This window comes from Delphinus delphis, chromosome 9, assembly GCF_949987515.2.
Source record: "Delphinus delphis chromosome 9, mDelDel1.2, whole genome shotgun sequence".
Taxonomy (NCBI): Eukaryota; Metazoa; Chordata; class Mammalia; order Artiodactyla; family Delphinidae; genus Delphinus; species Delphinus delphis.
In genome coordinates, this window is record NC_082691.1 from 94,845,674 (window position 1) to 94,864,223 (window position 18,550).

Genomic DNA, 18,550 nt, shown 5'->3' on the forward strand with positions numbered 1-18,550 from the left:
CATAGACATGTATCTTTTTCAAATTCTTTTCCCATTTAGATTATCACAGAGTATTGAGCAGAGTTCCCTGTGCTGTACAGTAGGTCCTTATTGGTTATCTATTTTAAATACAGCAGTGTGTACATATCAATCCCAAACTCCCAATCTGTCCCTCCCCCACCCCCAGTAACCGTAAGTTTGTTCTCTATGTCTGTGAGTCTGTTTCTGTTTTGTAAATAAGTTTGTTTGTATCATTTTTTTCTTTTAGATTCCACATATAAGCGGTATCATATGATACTTGTCTTTCTCTGTCTGACTTATTTCACTTAGTATGATACTCTCCAGGTCCATCCAATGTTGCTGCTAATGGTATTATTTCATTCTTTTTTTAAAAAAATTTTTTATTGGAGTATAGTTGATTTACAATGTTATGCTAGTTTCAGGTGTACAGCAAAGTGAATCAGTTACAGATATACATATATCCACTCTTTTAGGTTCTTTTCCCATGTAGGGTATTACAGAGTATCGGGTAGATTTCTCTGTGCTATACAGTAGGTTCTTACTAGTTATCTATTTTATATATAGTAGTGTGTGTATTTCATTCTTTTTAATGGCTCAGTAAAAGTTTTCCTTCTTTAATGCTCCATCAATAAATGGGCAATAGAAAATGCAGAATAAAAATCAATACTGTTTCTCTTTTCACAATGCAAAGTACATTATTTTAATGTATGATAGAAATCAAGGCTAGGGCCTTATGTTTGGTAAATGAAGTGTTATGTTCTGTTTATATATAGAAAATAATTCCTTTCTTTTAAAATTACATATATAAGTTGTGTTTTTCCTATTATATTAAATAGAGATTAGGAACAATTAATATAGTGATCCTTAATTTTTGTGAAATTTCATCTATCTGTTAATGTTAGTCATTTTAGATAAGCTTAAAAAAAAGTACCAAATAAGTTTCCCATTTCTCTACTGTAGCTGTTCTTGCTATCTAACTGAAAAACAAAACAAAATATATTTCTATTTCTGGGAGTTTCTTTGAGCCCTAGACTTGCCTTTCAGGATAAAAGTCAGTTGGCTGCCACAATTGGTATTAAGTTCTGAGCCCAGGACCTAGGGTGGGGCAAGATGGGAGTGAGGGGCACTTGCTTCTGCTCCCCGAAAGAACATTGCTCCCTGGAGAGGTCAAGGCTTATTTTCTTTGGTCATTTGACCATCCTGACTGTCCACTCTGGCCTCTCCACAGCCTAAAGTCAGAGTTTTAGCATGTTGGCTCTTTGAGTTGGATGGAGATCATCTAGAACATCAAATCCATGGAACTGTGTCTGTTTTTGTTTCTTCCTAAGTTCTTGGTGCCTAGAATATTACCTGACCCATAATAAACAATAAATGTTTTGTAAATGATTGATTAGCTGTGTTAACTAGTCTTTTAACTCCTTTTATATATTACAGAGAAATTGAGGCCCAGAGAGGGCAATGGCCTGCCCAGAGTTTCGTAGAGAGCCAGAACTAAGTTTTCTGACTCCTGGTCCAAGGCTCTTTCCTTTATATCACACTACTTTGCTAAAGAGTTAGCTTTGCCTTTCCCTCCTTTGAATCTTGTCCGTTTTTGTATATACTTTCTCAGCCTTCTTTTTAGGCTTATTTGAACACATTTCCTTTGGTTCAGTTCTAAAGGATCTGTAATCCAAGGGACAATACTTGATATACTTAAATTTTTTTTTCATTTCTACTTTCATTAACATGTTCTAACACATGTCTTTTCCTTATCCAAAGGGGTGAACTGAGGTATGTGCTAGCCACATGTGGATGTTAGTCATAGTTCAAGGGAGGGATAGCTCCACTGATGTCACTGTGAGCTGTGTGAGGTCAAGCACCATCTTTGTCTTCTGGAAATGATAATATTCATCCTTTGCAAGCACGGAGATGCTTCTCTAGGGTTATATTTTTAGTAGTAGAATGAATTTTCCACTATGCCATGCCTATTTTTCTACAGCTGTCTGTTGTGACCAGCTGTCATAATGATAATAACCTAACATTTGTATTGGGCTTTACACTTTATCAGGTATTCTTATATGTAGTCTATTATCTCATTTGATTTTAATAGCAACTGTATGCAGGTAGTAATTCTATCCCCATTCTATAGATGACAAAACTCAGGCTGGAGTGATGATTTGCTTAACATCATCAACTAGTAAACAGTCAGATAAAACAGTCCCAAATGTTTGGACTCCAAGTCTTGTGCTTTTACCGGTAACCCTTAAGTTCCTCTTGTTCATACTTGTAAGACTTCATGCCGGGATTAGCCTGTGGAATGCTCAAGTTTGAGAGTATTTTTAAACAGGTGAAATAAGCAACTAATCTTTCATGTTTGGCATTGGTGGGATGCCTGGGAGTCAAGATCCAAAATCATGACAGACTGAAGTATCTATGACTTGCTTTTCTTAGGGACAAAACACTTGCGTTTTCCCAGTCATCTTTTGGGGTTGGATTTCCTTCCTTTTCCGTGCGTGATTTAGCTCATGATGGATGTGAGGCTACTTTGTGTTTTATCCAAGAAAACAAATCTGGAGGCAAATCTGTGCTCTTGAATTGAATCTTCTATAATTAAATCTTTTATAGTTTGCATTCTCCGAGCTGCAGCTGGATCCATGTTCACGTGCATAAGTGTGTATGTATGTGTGTAGGTCTTACTACTTCCCTTTCTGTTATGTGGTATGATCTCTGATGGTGCAGCCTAGAGGGGGACTAGAAAAAGATGTAAACAATACAGAAAGGTAGAAAATGTGCAGCAGCATTTCCCATTCCACTCCCTGTTATTAGTCCCACTGCCCAGATGTGGTCACATTTTACCATTTGTCTTAGTTCTTCTGGTGATTATTGTCACATCTCTAAATAATATTTCGCCTTTCTTACTTGGTTTATCAACTGTGAAACTGTAACTTTTGAATCCCATTCACCAAAGTTTGGGAATCATCTCACTTAACCCCAGATTTATTCCCCTCTTCTATATTTGATTAGTTTTATTTACTTGTCATTCTTCTGGTTACTAATTTTGTAACTTCAAGTAATATGTTTTTCACTTTACTTTTTGAACCATAACTTATGACAGTGTCTACAGAATCTGACTATGTAGAGGTAAGAAATTAGTGCTTTAACTCTCATGTACTTTTCCCACATCCCAACTCATGTGTCCAACTTGAAATGACTTAAGGAGGAAATTAATTTATTGGAAGGAAATTGGCTATCTCTTAGAATCAATGGGAAGTCTGGAGAGTCAACATCAGAATGGGAACCAAGAGGGTTTAAACAACTGAGAACACAACCAAGTCCCTCTAGAGAGACTGATGCTGGCAGCAACACTCACATTTCAACTGTCAGCATTATGTCCTAGACAGTGCCACTGCCTCTGTGAATGTGTCCCTTTGCATCATAGTACATAAACCCTGGCTAAGAGCTTCTGGTTGGCTGATTCTAGGTCACACACCTGCCCTAGATGATAGGTCCTGTGGTGAAAAAAAGTCTGATTTCCCTTTGGCTTCTAAAATATGTATTTTTAAATTAGATGAAATAATGTACTCAACAATGAGGTTAAGTAGCAGAATCGATACAGCAGACGGTCGATTAATGAACTGGAAGGTTAGCTCAAATAACTCTCTCAGAAGGTTATCAGGAAGCAATAAAAGGATGGAAATAGGAGAAACAGGCAAAAAATTAAGCATATAGATTGAAGACAACAGAAACTACTGGGGACAACTTTCTCTCAATTAAAGAGAAAACGTTAGCAATATATAAGCATTTTAAGAGCAAAGCTGTAAACTTTGCTGAGGGGCTTTCCTTTAGTGGGAGCTAGTGGAGTGACTTCAAGAACTTCTACATTTTATGTTAAATACAGTTATCATAGGAGCCAGCAATTCCTCTCATAGGTATATAGCCAAATGAAATGAAAATATATGTCCACACAAAAATTTACCAATGAATGTTCATGGCAACACTGTTCATAATAGTCAAGAAGTGGAAACAACCCAAATGTCCATCATCCGATGAATGGATAAACAAAATGTGGTGTGTGTGTGTGTGTGTACATGCACACACATATTATGATGGAATATTATTCAGCCATAAGAAGGAAAGAGGTACTGATAGGTGCTGTAACACAGATAGACCTTGAAGCATTATGCTAACTGAAGGAGCCTGTCACAAAGACTGCATATTATATGATTCCCTTTCTATGAAAGGTCCAGAATAGGCAAATCTATAGAACCAGAAAGTTGATTAGTGGTTTCCAGGTGCTGGGGAATAGAGGTATTGGGTAGTGACTACTTATGGGTATAGGTTTCTATCAGGGTCATGAAAATGTTATAAAATTAGATGGTGGTAATAATTGCTTAAGTCTGTGACTATATGAAAAACCACTGAATTATACATTTAAAGACACATTGAAGAAATTAAAGATGTAAGTATTGGAAAAGAAGAAATAAAACTCATTATTTTAATATATGATTGTCTACATAGAAAATCCCAATAATCTAAACAATTTTAGGAAATAAGTTAATTTAGAAATGTAGCTATATATAAGGTCAATACCCAAACGTTAGTGTGTTTGTATATAGCAGTATGAAACCAGTAAACCTGGGTTTTCAGAAAACCATTTTTCGCAGCCTCTAGTGTGCTGTAAAATTCTGGGAAAGCTTTAGTTAGTACAAGCTTCATGGTGAAAGTCAGTTTCAGGTTCTCAATCTTGGCTGCATATGAGAATCACTTTGGCAGATTAAAAAGTATCCCAAGTGCCCAGGTCTTGCCCAAGAGCAATTACATCAGAATCTCTGAGATAGGACCCAGGCATTATGTCTTTTAAAGTTCCTCATGTGATTCAGATGTGCAAAAAAGTTTAAGAAAAATAGAGTATTAATCTCATTGAAGTTTTCTTAGCATAGTATCACTGAGATGAACTTACCTTGAAAATAAGGTAAAAGATAACTTTATAAAACAGGTATCAACAGTTCAGGCTTTTTTTCTTTTAATAAGGTTTTATAATTCAGCACTGGATAATTCTGAGGAACTAGTAAAAGAGTTGGAGGAACATCTGATGACAGCGGCCTTCACTTCAAGGCCCCTAGCTTTGAAAACTGGCTTTGGGTTTTCCCAGTATCCCCACAGGAGCAGTGCCAATCCAAATCCTTACCTCTAGATCCATGTCCTGGATGTTCCCTGGATGGATCCCTTACCCTCTTCCCTTCTTTTGTCCATTCATCGTCATCGCCTTCTGGGTACATTCAGGCTCAGGAGCCACATTTTGTCACACTTTATTATTACAACTTGTCATAAACACATTCCTCATCCTCACTTTCTCACCCCTGATCGTGGCATTTTCACTGTTCTCTGTTTATCATGATATCTCTAGGAGAGCAGACACCACCTTTCCCAAACACCTTTCAACTCTATTTTCTGCATTCCCAAGGAGAATTCTTAGAACCTGCTCCAGTTTGGGGGATCCTTGTCAAATGAATCTCAATATGTACTCTCTTTGAAATGTTACCCCAGTGCTCCCAATTCCACTTTAGTTTTCTTTCACAGTACTTATCTGACATACATTTTAAAATTTAACTACCTGTACCTTTAAACTAGAATGTATACTCCTTGAGGACAAGAATCTTTTTCTTTGGTTTTCTTTGTGTCTTCAGTGTTTAGAATAGTAGATATTGTTGAACGAATAGCTATGGGCACAAAAATGGAGCCATAACATATATACTATTTCATAAACTGAGTCTTATGCTTATAATTTTTATGACAATACATATTCTTTTACAACACCATTTTAAATGATCACACATATTATTGTATATGGTTGTACCGCCTTTTTAGAAATAAGCGATACTCTGTGGCCCCCCCACCCCACCAGGTTTTGCTCTCTACAGTGCTGCAGCAAACATCCTTGTAAAACTCTAAAGGTAGAAGGCGGAATATGCATAATTCGAAGATTTATCATATGCATTGCCAAATTTTTGTAGAAAATGAATATGTACTTCCACCAGAAGTGGGATCCTAATTTTAAATAGGGTAGTCAGACAAGACTTCACTAAGAAAATATTTAAACAAAGATTTTAGGAAGTGAGGCAGGTAGCCATGCAGGAACCTGGGGAAAGTGTAAAAGTTTGAGGTAAGAAAGTGTCTAATGTGTTCAAGGAGGAGCGAGGAGTCCACTGTGGCTGGAGTAGAGGGTGTAGTGGGCACTGAGGTCAAAGGGGCCATGGAGCCCATGATTTTAGGGACTTTATAGACCATTGTTCGAATTTTATCTTCTATTCTGAGTGAGATGGGGAACGATTGGAGGGTTTTTAGCAGAGGCAAGTGACAAAACTTGACTTAGGTTTTAAAAGACCACTTTGGTTGTTGTACTGAGAATAGGTTAAATTTAGTAAGGCAAAAGTAGAAGAATAAAATGGGTTGGGGGATACTGCGCTGCTCCAGGTTTACCAGGGTGGTTGCAGTGGAGACAGGGAGATGTGGTAAGATTGTCGAAATGTTTTGAAGATAGACCTGGCAGGATTTACCTATAGATTAGATATAAGATATGAGAGACGGGAGGAATCAAAAGTGACTCCAAAATTTTTGGCCTGAGTAAATTGCAGGGTCATCAGCTTGTCATCAGTTCATATGGGGAAGATCGTGGGTGAGGCTGGTTGACTTGTGGGTAAGGCTTGGAGTTCAGTTCTGAACATGTTAAGTTTGAGATATATATTAGATATCAAAGTAGACTATATGAGTAAAATACATGAGACTGGACATCAAGGGAAAAGTCCAAACTGGAGATATATATTTGGGAGCTGTTAGATTATATATCATATTTAAAATCTTAAGACTAGCATAGATCAGTAGGAAGTGGATGATACGGATAAGAGAAGAGGGCCAAGACTAAAACTTGGGGAACTCTGATGTTAAGAGGTTGGAGAAATGTGGTGGAATCAATAGAGGAGACTGAAAAGAAGTAGCCAGTGAGATAGATGGAAAAAAGATGACATCCTGGAGGCCAAGTAAAGAAAATGTTTCCAGGAAGAGGGAATGACTAACATTTTCAATTGATGCTGATAATGTCAAGTAAAATGAGAGCTGAGAATTGACCTGTGGTTTTAGAAATATACAAGTCATTGGTGACTTTAGAAAGAGTAGTTTTAGAGGGAGTGCTGTGCAAAAGCCAGATTTGAGTTGGATCAAGAGACTGGGATGGAGAGGAATTGGTGAAAATAGACAACCTTTTCAAGAAGTTTTGCTATAAATTGTAGGAGAGAATAGCAGCTGTGGCAGGGGACATGAGATCTAAATACAATTTTTTAATGAGAGATATAACAACATAGTTCTGTGTTGATGGGACTGATGGGGGGGGGGGAGAGAGAGAGAGAGAGAGAGAGAAAGAGACAGAGATAGAGACAGAGAGACTGAGAGACCAAGAGACCAAAAGAGAAATAGTACCAGAGTGATTTTCTTGACTAGAAGAGAGGGGATGGGATCTAGTGAATAAGTGGAGCCTTCGCTTTAGATACAAGCTGTTAAAATTTGCACAAAATCATCAGGAAAGCCTATGTCAAGAGCAGAGTCATTTATTAATAATCGTTCCAGCTAGGGAAAACTTTATTAAGAACAAAACATCAGTGATGTCCACAGAAGGGGAGTTACAGAAGGTTTTTTAAGGGCTAGCTCTTATGATTATAAATTGGGTGATCTTTACTGGGTGAGCTTTTGGAAATGGGCAATGAATAGGGATTGGTCACTTTTAATTGGCTTTGGAGCACAGAGTGCATTCAGTGTTTCTTTTTCCATCTGGATTCTGAAACTTTTGTGGTCCTTTCTTTCCAGATAGGTTGTGGTTTGTTCTTGCTTGTTTTGCAGAATTGATAATTTTCTGACAGGTGGGACTATGGATTTCATTTTCATTTCTCAGACTTCCTTTTGGTCATCCTCTGGCTGAGGCTATAGGACAGATGATTTTGAGTGGTGATCCAGATCTACACTGCTGTTTGAGTTATCTTTTGTCATATTGGCAGTAATTTTGATTTAAACAAGTCCTAATCTTTCTTGTTGCTTCTATTGCATAATTGTTCTTTGCATCATTTGAGGAGACAGCAGCCGCATGGCAGCATTTAAGGGAGTTTTCACACATTTGAACATAGCACAGTTTGCAATCTACTTCTAAGAGTGATTGATACGATTTGTTTGTGCCTAAGTCATAGGCAATGGGAGTAGAGGAAATACTTTGCCTGGAATATTGTTGCCTTTGTATTCAACACTTGAAGGCTTGACTTCAACTCAAGGAATTTTTTTTTAAATGGATCTAAGTTTGTTAAGCTTGTGCCTTGACCAGGTTGCTACCTTAAAAGGAAAGAGGGCGTTGGGCTTTTTTTTAAATGTTTTCCTCTGACATTCTTTTTAACCTGATCTACACTTCACAGGGTCAGGAAGCAATGCCAAGTGGTAAGACAGTATTAGAAATTCTATTTTGGGAGTGGGATGAGGTTGGTGGGAAGTATCAAGGAGGCTTGGATGCCATTCTAATAAGTTTAGATATTCTCAGGGCAATCAGGAACCATTGAAGGTTTTTAAATCCCATTATAAAAAGCAGTTCTTTTAGGGGCTGTGGATTTAAAAGTTGTATTCGTTTTCTATGGCTGCTGTAACAAATTACCGTGAACACCTTAAATCAATAAAATGTATTACTTAAATCCATACAAATTTATTATCTTACAGTACTAGTAGTAGGTCAGAAATTTGACAGATTTCACTGGGTTAAAATCAAGTTGTCAAGGATTGTAGGACTAAGGTCCCCATTTCTTTGCTACTTGGTGGCTGAGAGTCATTTCCAGTTTCTAGAGACCGCTCATGTTCCTTGCCTTGTAGCTCCCTTTTTCCATCTTCAAAGCCTGCAGTGGGGGGTAGGTCCGTCTCATGCTTTGAATCTCTTCTGTTGTCACGTCTCTCTGGCCAAATATTCTGCCTTCCTCTTCCACTTTTAAGGGCCCATGTGATTACATTGGTCCCACCCAAATAATCCAGGATAATCTCAACGTCCATAAGCATAATCACATCTGCAAAGCTGCATTTTCCATGTAAAGTAACATATTCATGGGTTCTGAAGATTAGGGTGTGGACATTTTTGGGGGGCATTATTCTGCCTGACACAGACGTCATTAAAGTATAGATTGTATTTTAAACCTTGGGAATAGAAAGTATTACTCAAGGATAGTGTGGGGTTGTTTCCTGAATCTTCATCTGCTGGGACATTACTTTAACCTTCCTTGTCCTATATGACCAAATCTCTTGGGTATCCTGAATTCCTCTATCACTTCCCGATCTGGGATACCTGGAGAGATGTTTTACCAAGTTCTCAACCAGAGGACTGGTACCTGCTTTCTTGACCTTGTTAATCCCATGGTCTGAGGCCAAACCCAATTTCTGCCCTTCTTTCACCTCCTCTCAGCTATCTCTACCTCTTAAGCTCTGCTGCTGCCCTGATACTGTGTTCTCCTTGGATCTAAATGACTTCTTCATCTTGCTCTGGAGCTGCCAGGCCTCCCTTTGGACTTGACTTGTGATTGTTGTCACTGTCCTGACATTTCTTTTCAACCTCCTACCCATCCACTAGCTCTCTCCCTTCAGCCTGCTGCATTTTTGGGAGAGTTTATTTCAGTACCCAAGATCTGAGACACAATTGAGAGCTTCAAGCCCTTTGAATGTTAAGAGAGGTAGCAGGAAAACAGAAGCCAGCGTCTGTTGTGATGCTATGGACTTGCCTATAATTTCGAGGCTAAGAGCACAGGGCTGAAAATCTGACATTTTGGGGTTCCATTTCAGGTTCTGATATTTACCAGCTATAATAATGTTAAGTAATCTATATTAGTCTCAATTTTCTTATTTGTAAAGTAGGAATAAACGATAACCTCAAAGGCTTGTTATAAGCATTAAATGAGATAATGGATATAACCCAGTACAGTGTAGAAAGTGCTTATTTCATGTTTTGTTCTTGGTTCTTCAGATCATTATGGGATGTGGACAGAGACACAAATAAGAAAACATAGGATACTGGTGTGATACATCCAAATATTTCTATTTGGATGTTTTATTTTGAATTTGGGGAAAGTTGCGGTTAGTATTGTCAATGGCAGAGCCACTGGGATGCAGAGGGAGTAGTATGGTCTTATTTGTCTTTAGTGACGTTCTCAATCCAGGTGATATATTTCTGAACATTGGTGTAGATGCCCACATCCCCTTCCCTGAAGTGTCCGACCTCGATCCCCTGTAGCTTGCCTTTGCAGATGACAGTAGCAACGGCCACCTCCTACAAGGGATCATGCAGAGAGAGGGAGAGAGACAGACATGGTCAGATCTTCTCCCTATAGGAGCCCTCTCGTCCGCGATGTGGATGCGCCCTGTCTAGAGGTAGCATGCTGCATCAGGAAAAGAGCAATGAGTTGGGAGACTGGAAGCTTGAGTCATTTATCTAGCTTTGTCGTAACTAATCTTGTGTGACATTGAGAAAGTCAGAGAAAAACCTTGCTAGAACTCACATGTAAAATGAGTCAAACTCCATTTGTTTGAACTGGTGAAGCCAGTTTCAATTTGTGAAAAGTTTCAGTTAATTTTTTAAAAGCAATGCCCGTTTCATAGTTGCATCTATGAGAATAAAAACCTAGCAAAGTGTTATTAACTCTAGATACTGCGTGATGCCCCTTTAATGAATACAGACATCTCTAAGGAGGGCCCTTTACTGAAGGTAATGGGGGGCTTTGCTGCAGCCTTATCAAATTTTCAAAAAATTATGAAGCTGTGGGCTTTCAATTTTTTAAATATCACGATTAAATAGTTAACTGGACATATATAATACAAGTAAGTGAAAGTTGAATAGAGAGAAAAGATTACCCCAAAAATTCGACTGAGCACTTCCACAAATTTAACGCATATGGAGTTTCTGTGGCTTTTTCCTTGTTCGGTTTTCTGGCAGTCTGCATCAGACATCATGGGGGCCTCCAGGTTCTGCCTTAAATCAGGGTGTCTGCCTGAGGGAAGACAGGAATAAAGGAAACCTTCCTGTTCACAATTTTTTTTTTCACAATTGTTATTTAGTGCTCCAATTACCACCTTCTATTTCAACTGGTGTTTTGTGTGTGTCTGAAGAAAATAATGAGACAAAGGGAAGACATGATTTTGTGCATGGTTAGGAGAGTTAAACTTGAGGATTTTGAAATAGCCTTTATGTCCCTTTAAAAAGCAGAGTTTTCTTTCTTCTCTGTGTCTGTTCTTGGAGGCATAAGAGGTGACCTGACTCAAGTTCTCAGGTGTCCTCCACATGTTAAGTGAGCCAGTATGGGAGAGGGGAGCACAGACTCTTTAACGTGAATTGTACCTCTGACAATCAGGAATGGCGTGGCCTCTGTGCAGAGTCAGGTGGCCTGGTGGCCCCCTCTGCCAAAGCTCTGAAGAAGCAGTGGAGCGTTAGTCACCCTGGGAAGGGAGGAGCTTTGGACTTCTGGGAGGGTCTCTTTTTGTCAGACCACTCATATAGTATCTCCCTTTGGTCTCCATCCATTCTACTCCCTTCTCAGCTATACAGACATGGGTGCTCCTCTTCAGGGATAACTGATGACCCTGGTTTTCTGTGGGAGGTGCACTCACCGCTGTTGTCTTGGCTCCAGTCCAAGCCTGAAAGCATACAGATGGTGCCTGGCTTGACGGTGCTGGTGGCGAGGGGAATGGGCTGGACTTTATGGTTGAGGATGGCGGGCTTAGCCAGCCTAATGAGCATGAGGTCATCCTGGGGGGAACTATGACTGTAGTTCCAGTAGCGGACAATCTGGATAGGGTCAATTATCTGCTCTGTCCCATCTCTGATTCTGATCCTGAGATTTCCCAGCATCACTTTCAGGTTTCTGGAGGGATAAATGGTTGGAAGTAATCATCATCATCATCGTCATCATCATCTAAGCTGATGTTGAATGTTATAGTGTGCCAGATACTTTGCCAAGGGCTGTATCTGGATTCTGGATTACGTCATTTACCACTCACAACAAATCTGTGAGGTGGATTCTATTTTGAATCCCCATTTTACAGATGAAGTAACGAACGGAGGCACATAAGAGTATTCACCCATGTCACACAGTTGAGTGGTGGAGCCTTTAACCACTATGTTTTTTTATGTAGTGTCCTTAATGTAGTGGAGAAGAAAAGGATGCATGGCATAGAAATACTATTTTCCCTCCTTTCCAGCTCCAGCCTATCAGATTGGGTTATTTCCATTCTGGTGGAGGTAAGAGAATGAGGTGACTTGAGTGTTGGGTATCTCCTGTTTGCTTCATCAGATCTACTCACAACTCTTTCATCCTGCTCTGTACTTTGGAAGGTGATATATGTGGATTAAGTCAGTGGGCTTTCTGGTCCTCTAGCGTTTGATTGGTATTTGGCCAATAAGAAGCACCAGAAAGTAAGGGGAGGGAGAAGGGAGAGGTTGGAATATTTATCCTCCCATCTTTCTTCCTGTAAGGTTGCCACAGGGCGTGGCTGTTGGCTGTCTCTTGACCAATGGTTACAGCCCCTATCAGGCAGTCCCTGTGCACAGCGCTCTCTCTCTCTGTCTCTCTCTCTCTTTCTTTCCCCTTCTCCCCTTGTAAACATTCTCTCCCCCGCTGCTTTAGGTCTAGGGGTAGTAACTGCACCTTTCTAATACTAAACGCGGGGGGACTGAACTGTTCCCTGTGTTTTCCCTATAATGAGACCATATCTTTGTCATTAGTTCTTTTTATGAACTCTCCTCAACTTAATCAAATTTGAGTGTACCATCAGTTACCTGCTGGTCCCTTAACTGACAAAACACATTCCTATTGCCAGTAGAAAACTTTTAAAACCGAAGGGAGACTGAGGAGGCATAGTACGTAGAACGGGGCTCCTCAAGAGCAGCACTGCTGACGTCTGGGGCTGGGTACTGCTCTGCGGTGGGGCTGCTCTGTGCGCAGTAAGGTGTTTAGCCGCATCCCTGCCCTGGCCTCTGTTTGCTGGGTAGGCGTCCTTAGCACAGCCTCCCCCGATCCCTCATCCCATTGTGACAGCCAGAGATGTCTGCCTTTGCCAAATGTAAATACCCTGGAGGGGAAGCTGCCTGTACTTGAGAACCACCGACGCAGAATGAGTAGTAGCTGTTGTAGTGGGTAAGGATGCCCAGCACTCACGGTAGGTAGCAGTGAGCAGGCGCCAGCACCCAGCTGCTTTTGATGAGGACACCCACACAGGGGTTGAAGTGAGACTTGAGGTATACCAAATAGGGGGCATGGTCTTCTTTCTGCACGGATGATTGAGCGGGGAAAATTGTCCCTGAGAAGCATATATAAGATGTTCTTAGAACGAATAAGACAATCAACAACTTCCTAGTTGGATAGAAATATGGATGATTTTAAAGAAGTAACCAGTTGGCCAGGAAATGTGAAAATGTTTGACATTTTTTTCGAATCAAAATGTAAATCAAAATGACATAGTGTTTCATCTAATATTTATACTAATCATTTTTGTTTAATATTGGTAATATTCAGTATAAGAAAGTACAATGAGAGAGACTCTCATTTAGTGCTTATAGGAATGGGAATTTATTCTATTTTCTTGAAAAGTGATTTAGAAATGGGCATCAAAAATTGTAAATGGTTCGTCACCTTTGACCTAATATTTCCAAAGCCAAGAATTCTTGATTCTAAAGAAATAATCAGATGTAGACAAAGATTATTAATAAATGTGCTCATTTTAACACTATTTATAGTAGCTAAATGGTTGAAATATGAGTGTCCAGTGCAGTAATGTTGGACATTGAAATACAAAAGTATATGAACAAATGGAACGTCATATATATTAAAATTGTATTTGTAAAGAATATTAAACAGCAAAGGAAATATTGATAACCTTTAAGTTAAAAAATAAAAATGTACATTAATCCAGTAATCTAATTGTCTAAAAACAAGTAAAGAAACAAAAATAAACCATTAAAAATAAATAAAGCCTGGGAGTAAATTCAGACAATGCATTAGCATGTGTTGACTGAGGTGGGATTATGAATGATGTTTATTTTTTCTGCTTTTTAATATTTCCAAATTTTCTAGTATGAACATGCAGTGCTTTTATAAATGAATTATGTTATTAAAAAAAAAACTAGAGGGCTTCCCTGGTGGCACAGTGGTTGAGAGTCCGCCTGCCGATGCAGGGGACGCGGGTTCGTGCCCCGGTTCGGGAAGATCCCACATGCCACGGAGCGGCTGGGCCCGTGAGCCATGACCGCTGAGCCTGCGCGTCCGGAGCCTGTGCTCCACAAGGGAGAGGCCACAACAGTGAGAGGCCCGCGTACAGCAAAAAAACAAACAAACAAAAACAAACAAACAAACAAAAAAACTAGAGAATAAAGAGGAGGAAGGCTGATTCTAGTATCAGAAATATTGTTCTTGTCTCAGCTGCCCTTGGTTCTTATGTTAATCCTCCCCAAGCCCAGTCTTGTACCTCACCACCCCCTTCTCTGTGTCGTCACACAGTTAGAAACCCCAAGGAAAAAAGGGTGGAGTATTATTAAGGACAAGAGACATTGACCTCTTGTTCTAAGTGCTTTACATGGATTTGTTTAATCTTCACAATGACTCTATAGTGTAGGTAGTAATATCCCCATTTTGACTGTAGAAACTGAAGCACAGATAGATTAATTAACTTGTCCAAGCTCACACAGCTGATTTGTGATGCAACCTAGGCAAGTCAGGGTGTGGTGGGAAAGGCCTCACCAGCAAATTCTGCCATCAGAAGAACTTCATGGTAGTCAAGAAGTGTAGGACATAGGGCCCTAGCATTTGATCTTTTGCTCCCATCTTCTCCATTCCCTGCATTCTGAGTCTCTAAGCTTTTGAAAAAGGGCGCATATCAGATGTCAAAATGAGTACTCTGTCCTTGTGATTACACTAGGCTTGCCCACTGTGTGATGAAGCCCACATTTTGGAATAACCAGGGTGGAACACTCACTGTTGAGCATTCTCTGAGGCAGGTGTACACCATAACCTACCCCATAGCTTAGCACTGGGGGCTCAGCCTGTCCCGAGAGCCTTTGGAGTCTGAGAGGGGAGACCCCTAATTATGCTTCTGACAGTTTTTCTTGACTCTTCTTTTGCACCTTCCACACATCCTGCCTCTGCCTCACTCCATCCTATATTAATCTGTGCCTTATAGGACAGAGTAGAAAGTCATGGATACATACCAGCAAGGACACTCAAACAGAAGATAAATTTCATAGCCGTCTAACTCTTTCCTTGTGAGGTGCGGAAGACCAGCAGAAAATGGAGCTCTCAGCTCAGTATCTTCCTCAGGAACACCTAGGAGAGTCAGTGGGTATGGTTAGGCATGGGGGCACGCAGTGGGATTGAAAAGCAGCTCTGGGCATAGACAGGAAGGAGGAAGAGGGCTCCAGATAGGCAGATGGAGGCCCTTCTGCTCCAGGGAAGTTGGGGGACTGTGCCTCTATTGGGGTCTCTTAGGGAAGGACAAGGAAGCCTAGTTCCTAGACTTCTGCATCCAGGTCCCTCTATTTGCTGTCCCTAAAAGCCCATCTGCCTAAAAGTAGTTAAACTGTCCGTGGGAAAGGGAGCTCCAGGCTTAGGACTTATCTCCCCATGGAGTTTTTCAGGCCAGGGCTGTGGGGGACAGGATTCTCCACCTTAGTTCATGAAGACAGTGTGCTCAGGTTTGCTCTGAACTCCCTAACAGTTACTTATCCTTTCCTTCAGCCCCTCCCATCTTTATTACACTAACTTCATCTTTCCCAGTGGTCACTATTACATCACTCAGCCATCATCACCAGCTTGGTCTGGCTGTTGCGATCAGCACCTTTGAGCTATGGAAATGTGGAAATGGAAAGCATTCATTGAGTGGTTGTTTTGACAGTTGGAGAATGACTTACATTCTAGGTTACATTAGATCTAGGATCTACTGAATGGCTGGTGACAATTCAGAAGGCAGTACCTCTAAGTGTTTTTTGCCTAATGAAAAGATTTCTCAGCCAATAACAGACTGCCACCGTCGTCCCTGGCTAGTTGGGAACACAAAGAGCAGGGATGCTAATAGTTAACGTTCACTGAGCACTTACTGCATCCCAGGCACTGAGCTAAGTTCTTTACAGACATTGTTAGTGGTGATTTTATATCAGGTTAGTCTGAGATGTAAAATTAATTATGCTTTGTATCATTCTAGCCCCTGAAAGTTTCCTAAACTCATAATCTCATTTCAGTGTCACAGCAACCCTGGAAAGACGAGACAGGGGTGGGGCTGGTATCATTTTTTCTTTTTTCCTGACCTGTAGGTGAAAGACCCGAAACAGAGAATTTAAATGATTTTCTCAAATCACACATGGCTGGAAAGACTAGAAGTACAATCTACATCTTACTACTGGATACCCACCACTTTTCAACCACATCCTCCAGGCTTCAGCTCATTAACCAGCATTCGTGGATCTGGGAAAGCTATACAGTCCCTCACACAAATTCCCTGAAGTGTGGAATGAGAAATTAACATGACACGTACTTTCTTGAACCTCACAATGAACACAGAGCTACATTGGGAGTAGGGCTGGTTTATGAAATATATTTGAGGTTCCTAGACAGGATCGAGTTATGGTGGGGGTGGGATTAGTTAAAACAGGTAAAAATTTGGGAAAGAGATATACTTTACTTTCAGGTTGTTTTCCTAGATCTTTTGGAAAGATTCTGGACCAGGAAGGGAGTTTGAGGCTTGTTCGAGGATGTGAGGACTAAGAACAGAAAAGCAGATTTTCTGGAGGCCTTGGCACTGGGGACGCTGCTACCTGTTGATGAGCTTCACATTGGTATCTCTAGCCCAGAGCTCTGGTCCCACATATACAACTGCCTCCTGGAAGCCATTGTTTGTGTCTCCTCTCAGCTCCTGAAATTGAGCATGTCAAAAGTAAACTCCTTACTCCTCCAGCCTTTCAAATTCATTCTGCTACTTGTTTTCCTTATTTTAGAAGACAATTCTACCTTCCACTTTAAAAAATTTTTTCTGACCACTCAATCCCAAAGTCCATCCTACTTCCCAAAGTCTCTTAAAGCCATCCATATCTTTCCATTCTCACTGCTCTCACCCCAGTCCAGGCCATAATCTTGTCTCACTTGAACTAATGCATGTGCCTCTCTACTGTTGCTCAACTTGCCATTCTTTTACTCAGATTTTGTTTCTAAGGATCAATACTGGAAGGAGAAGCCTCTAAATTACAGACTTGTAGAATCCTCATCCCCAGTTCTCTCACCTGCACTTTCTCCTGCTGTTCAGAATCCCCAAGCAGGATATACCTTCTATCCCTGCTTTGTGCCTGTTAGTTTCCACTACAACCTTATCCTCAGGACAAGATTCAGGCATCAACATGAAGTGTATCCTATTAACCTTGCTGATGATAACTGGTGAGTGACTGAAGGTATCTCATGCTTGATTGGGGCTGTACTAGGAGATGAGGCTGTGGAGCTTTGTTGGAGAGGGAGAGCTGATGGATTAGGAACAGGAAAGTCTGGGAAATAGGTAATATACTAGTCATTTTCCGTACAGGCTCAGTCATTTGTAGAACCTAACTAAAACTTTTTTTTTAATTTAATTTTTATTTTTGGCTGCATTGGGACTTCGTTGCTGTGTGCGGGCTTTCTCTAGTGGTGAGTGGGGGCTACTCTTCGTTGTGGTGTGTGGGCTTCTCAGTGCGGTGGCTTCTCTTGTTGGGGAGCACATGCTCTAGGCATGCGGGCTTCAGTAGTTGTGGCATGCAGGCTCAGTAGCTGTGGTGAGTGGGGTCTACTCTTCGTTGTGGTGTGTGGGCTTCTCATTGCGGTGGCTTCTCTTGTTGGGGAGCACATGCTCTAGGCATGCGGGCTTCAGTAGTTGTGGCATGCAGGCTCAGTAGCTGTGGCTCATGGGCTCTAGAGCTCAGGCTCAGTAATGTGGCGCACGGGCTTAGTTGCTCCACTGCATGTGGGATCTTCCTGGACCAGGGCTCGAACCTGTGTCCCCTGCATTGGCAGGTGGATTCCTGCACTGCTGAACCACCAGGGAAGTCCTAAAACTTTTATTATGGGCTTAAAACCTCATCTGAATGTCTGATAAATTTTCAGTAAGCTTCTCTCCATAATTAATAGACCTTGCTGGAATTTTGATAGGAATTTCATTAAACCTATCGATCAGTCTGGGGACAATTGCTGCCTTTACTATGTTTAGTTTCCCAGTCCATGAACACAGCATGTTATTCGTTTTCTTTAGTTCTTTGATTTCTTTCTTCAACATTTAAAATTTTTCAGCATAAAGATTCTGTACATATTTTGTTAACTATATGCCTAATTATTTCATTTTCTTTGGAGTGATTGTAAATCATATTGCATTTTTAATTTTAGGTTTCATATGTTCATTGTTAGTATATAAAAGTGTGACTGATTTTTATGTGTTGATTTTGTATTCCCTGACCTTGCTGAACTCATGTATTCTAGGAGTTTTTTGTAGATTCCTTGGGATTTTCTATGTA

At 40.4% G+C, this 18,550-nt stretch overlaps 2 protein-coding genes across 3 annotated transcripts in view; one reads left to right on the forward strand and one right to left on the reverse strand.

Moving 5' to 3' along the window:
• The window catches only part of SSBP1 (single stranded DNA binding protein 1), a 69,458-nt gene that overhangs the window by 41,803 nt on the left and 9,105 nt on the right, over window positions 1-18,550 (forward strand). The gene's annotated exons all lie outside the window — the stretch shown is intronic.
• PRSS37 (serine protease 37) lies at window positions 10,172-15,272 on the reverse strand. 2 transcript variants are annotated; one of them, XM_060020030.1, is made up of 5 exons: window positions 15,239-15,272; window positions 13,194-13,335; window positions 11,650-11,900; window positions 10,894-11,030; window positions 10,172-10,312 (listed from the first exon to the last, which is right to left on the reverse strand). In XM_060020030.1, exons 1-5 carry the CDS (start codon window positions 15,270-15,272, stop codon window positions 10,172-10,174), a joined length of 705 nt encoding a protein of 234 aa, XP_059876013.1. The 2 variants fall into 2 exon arrangements, with proteins under 2 accessions (XP_059876013.1, XP_059876012.1); XM_060020029.1 differs by having other exon boundaries at window positions 11,647-11,900.

Bases quoted from the DNA above. Each gene is read 5' to 3' on its own strand.
- PRSS37 (XM_060020029.1), bottom strand. From the start codon at position 15,272: ATGAAATTTATCTTCTGTTTGAGTGTCCTTGCTG. The intron at 13,336-15,238 runs GTATGTATCCAT...TATGCTTCTCAG, and splicing joins CTGTTTGAGTGTCCTTGCTG to GGACAATTTTCCCCGCTCAA. The intron at 10,313-10,893 runs GTAATCTTTTCT...GATCCCTTGTAG, and splicing joins TGCTCAGTCGAATTTTTGGG to GAGGTGGCCGTTGCTACTGT.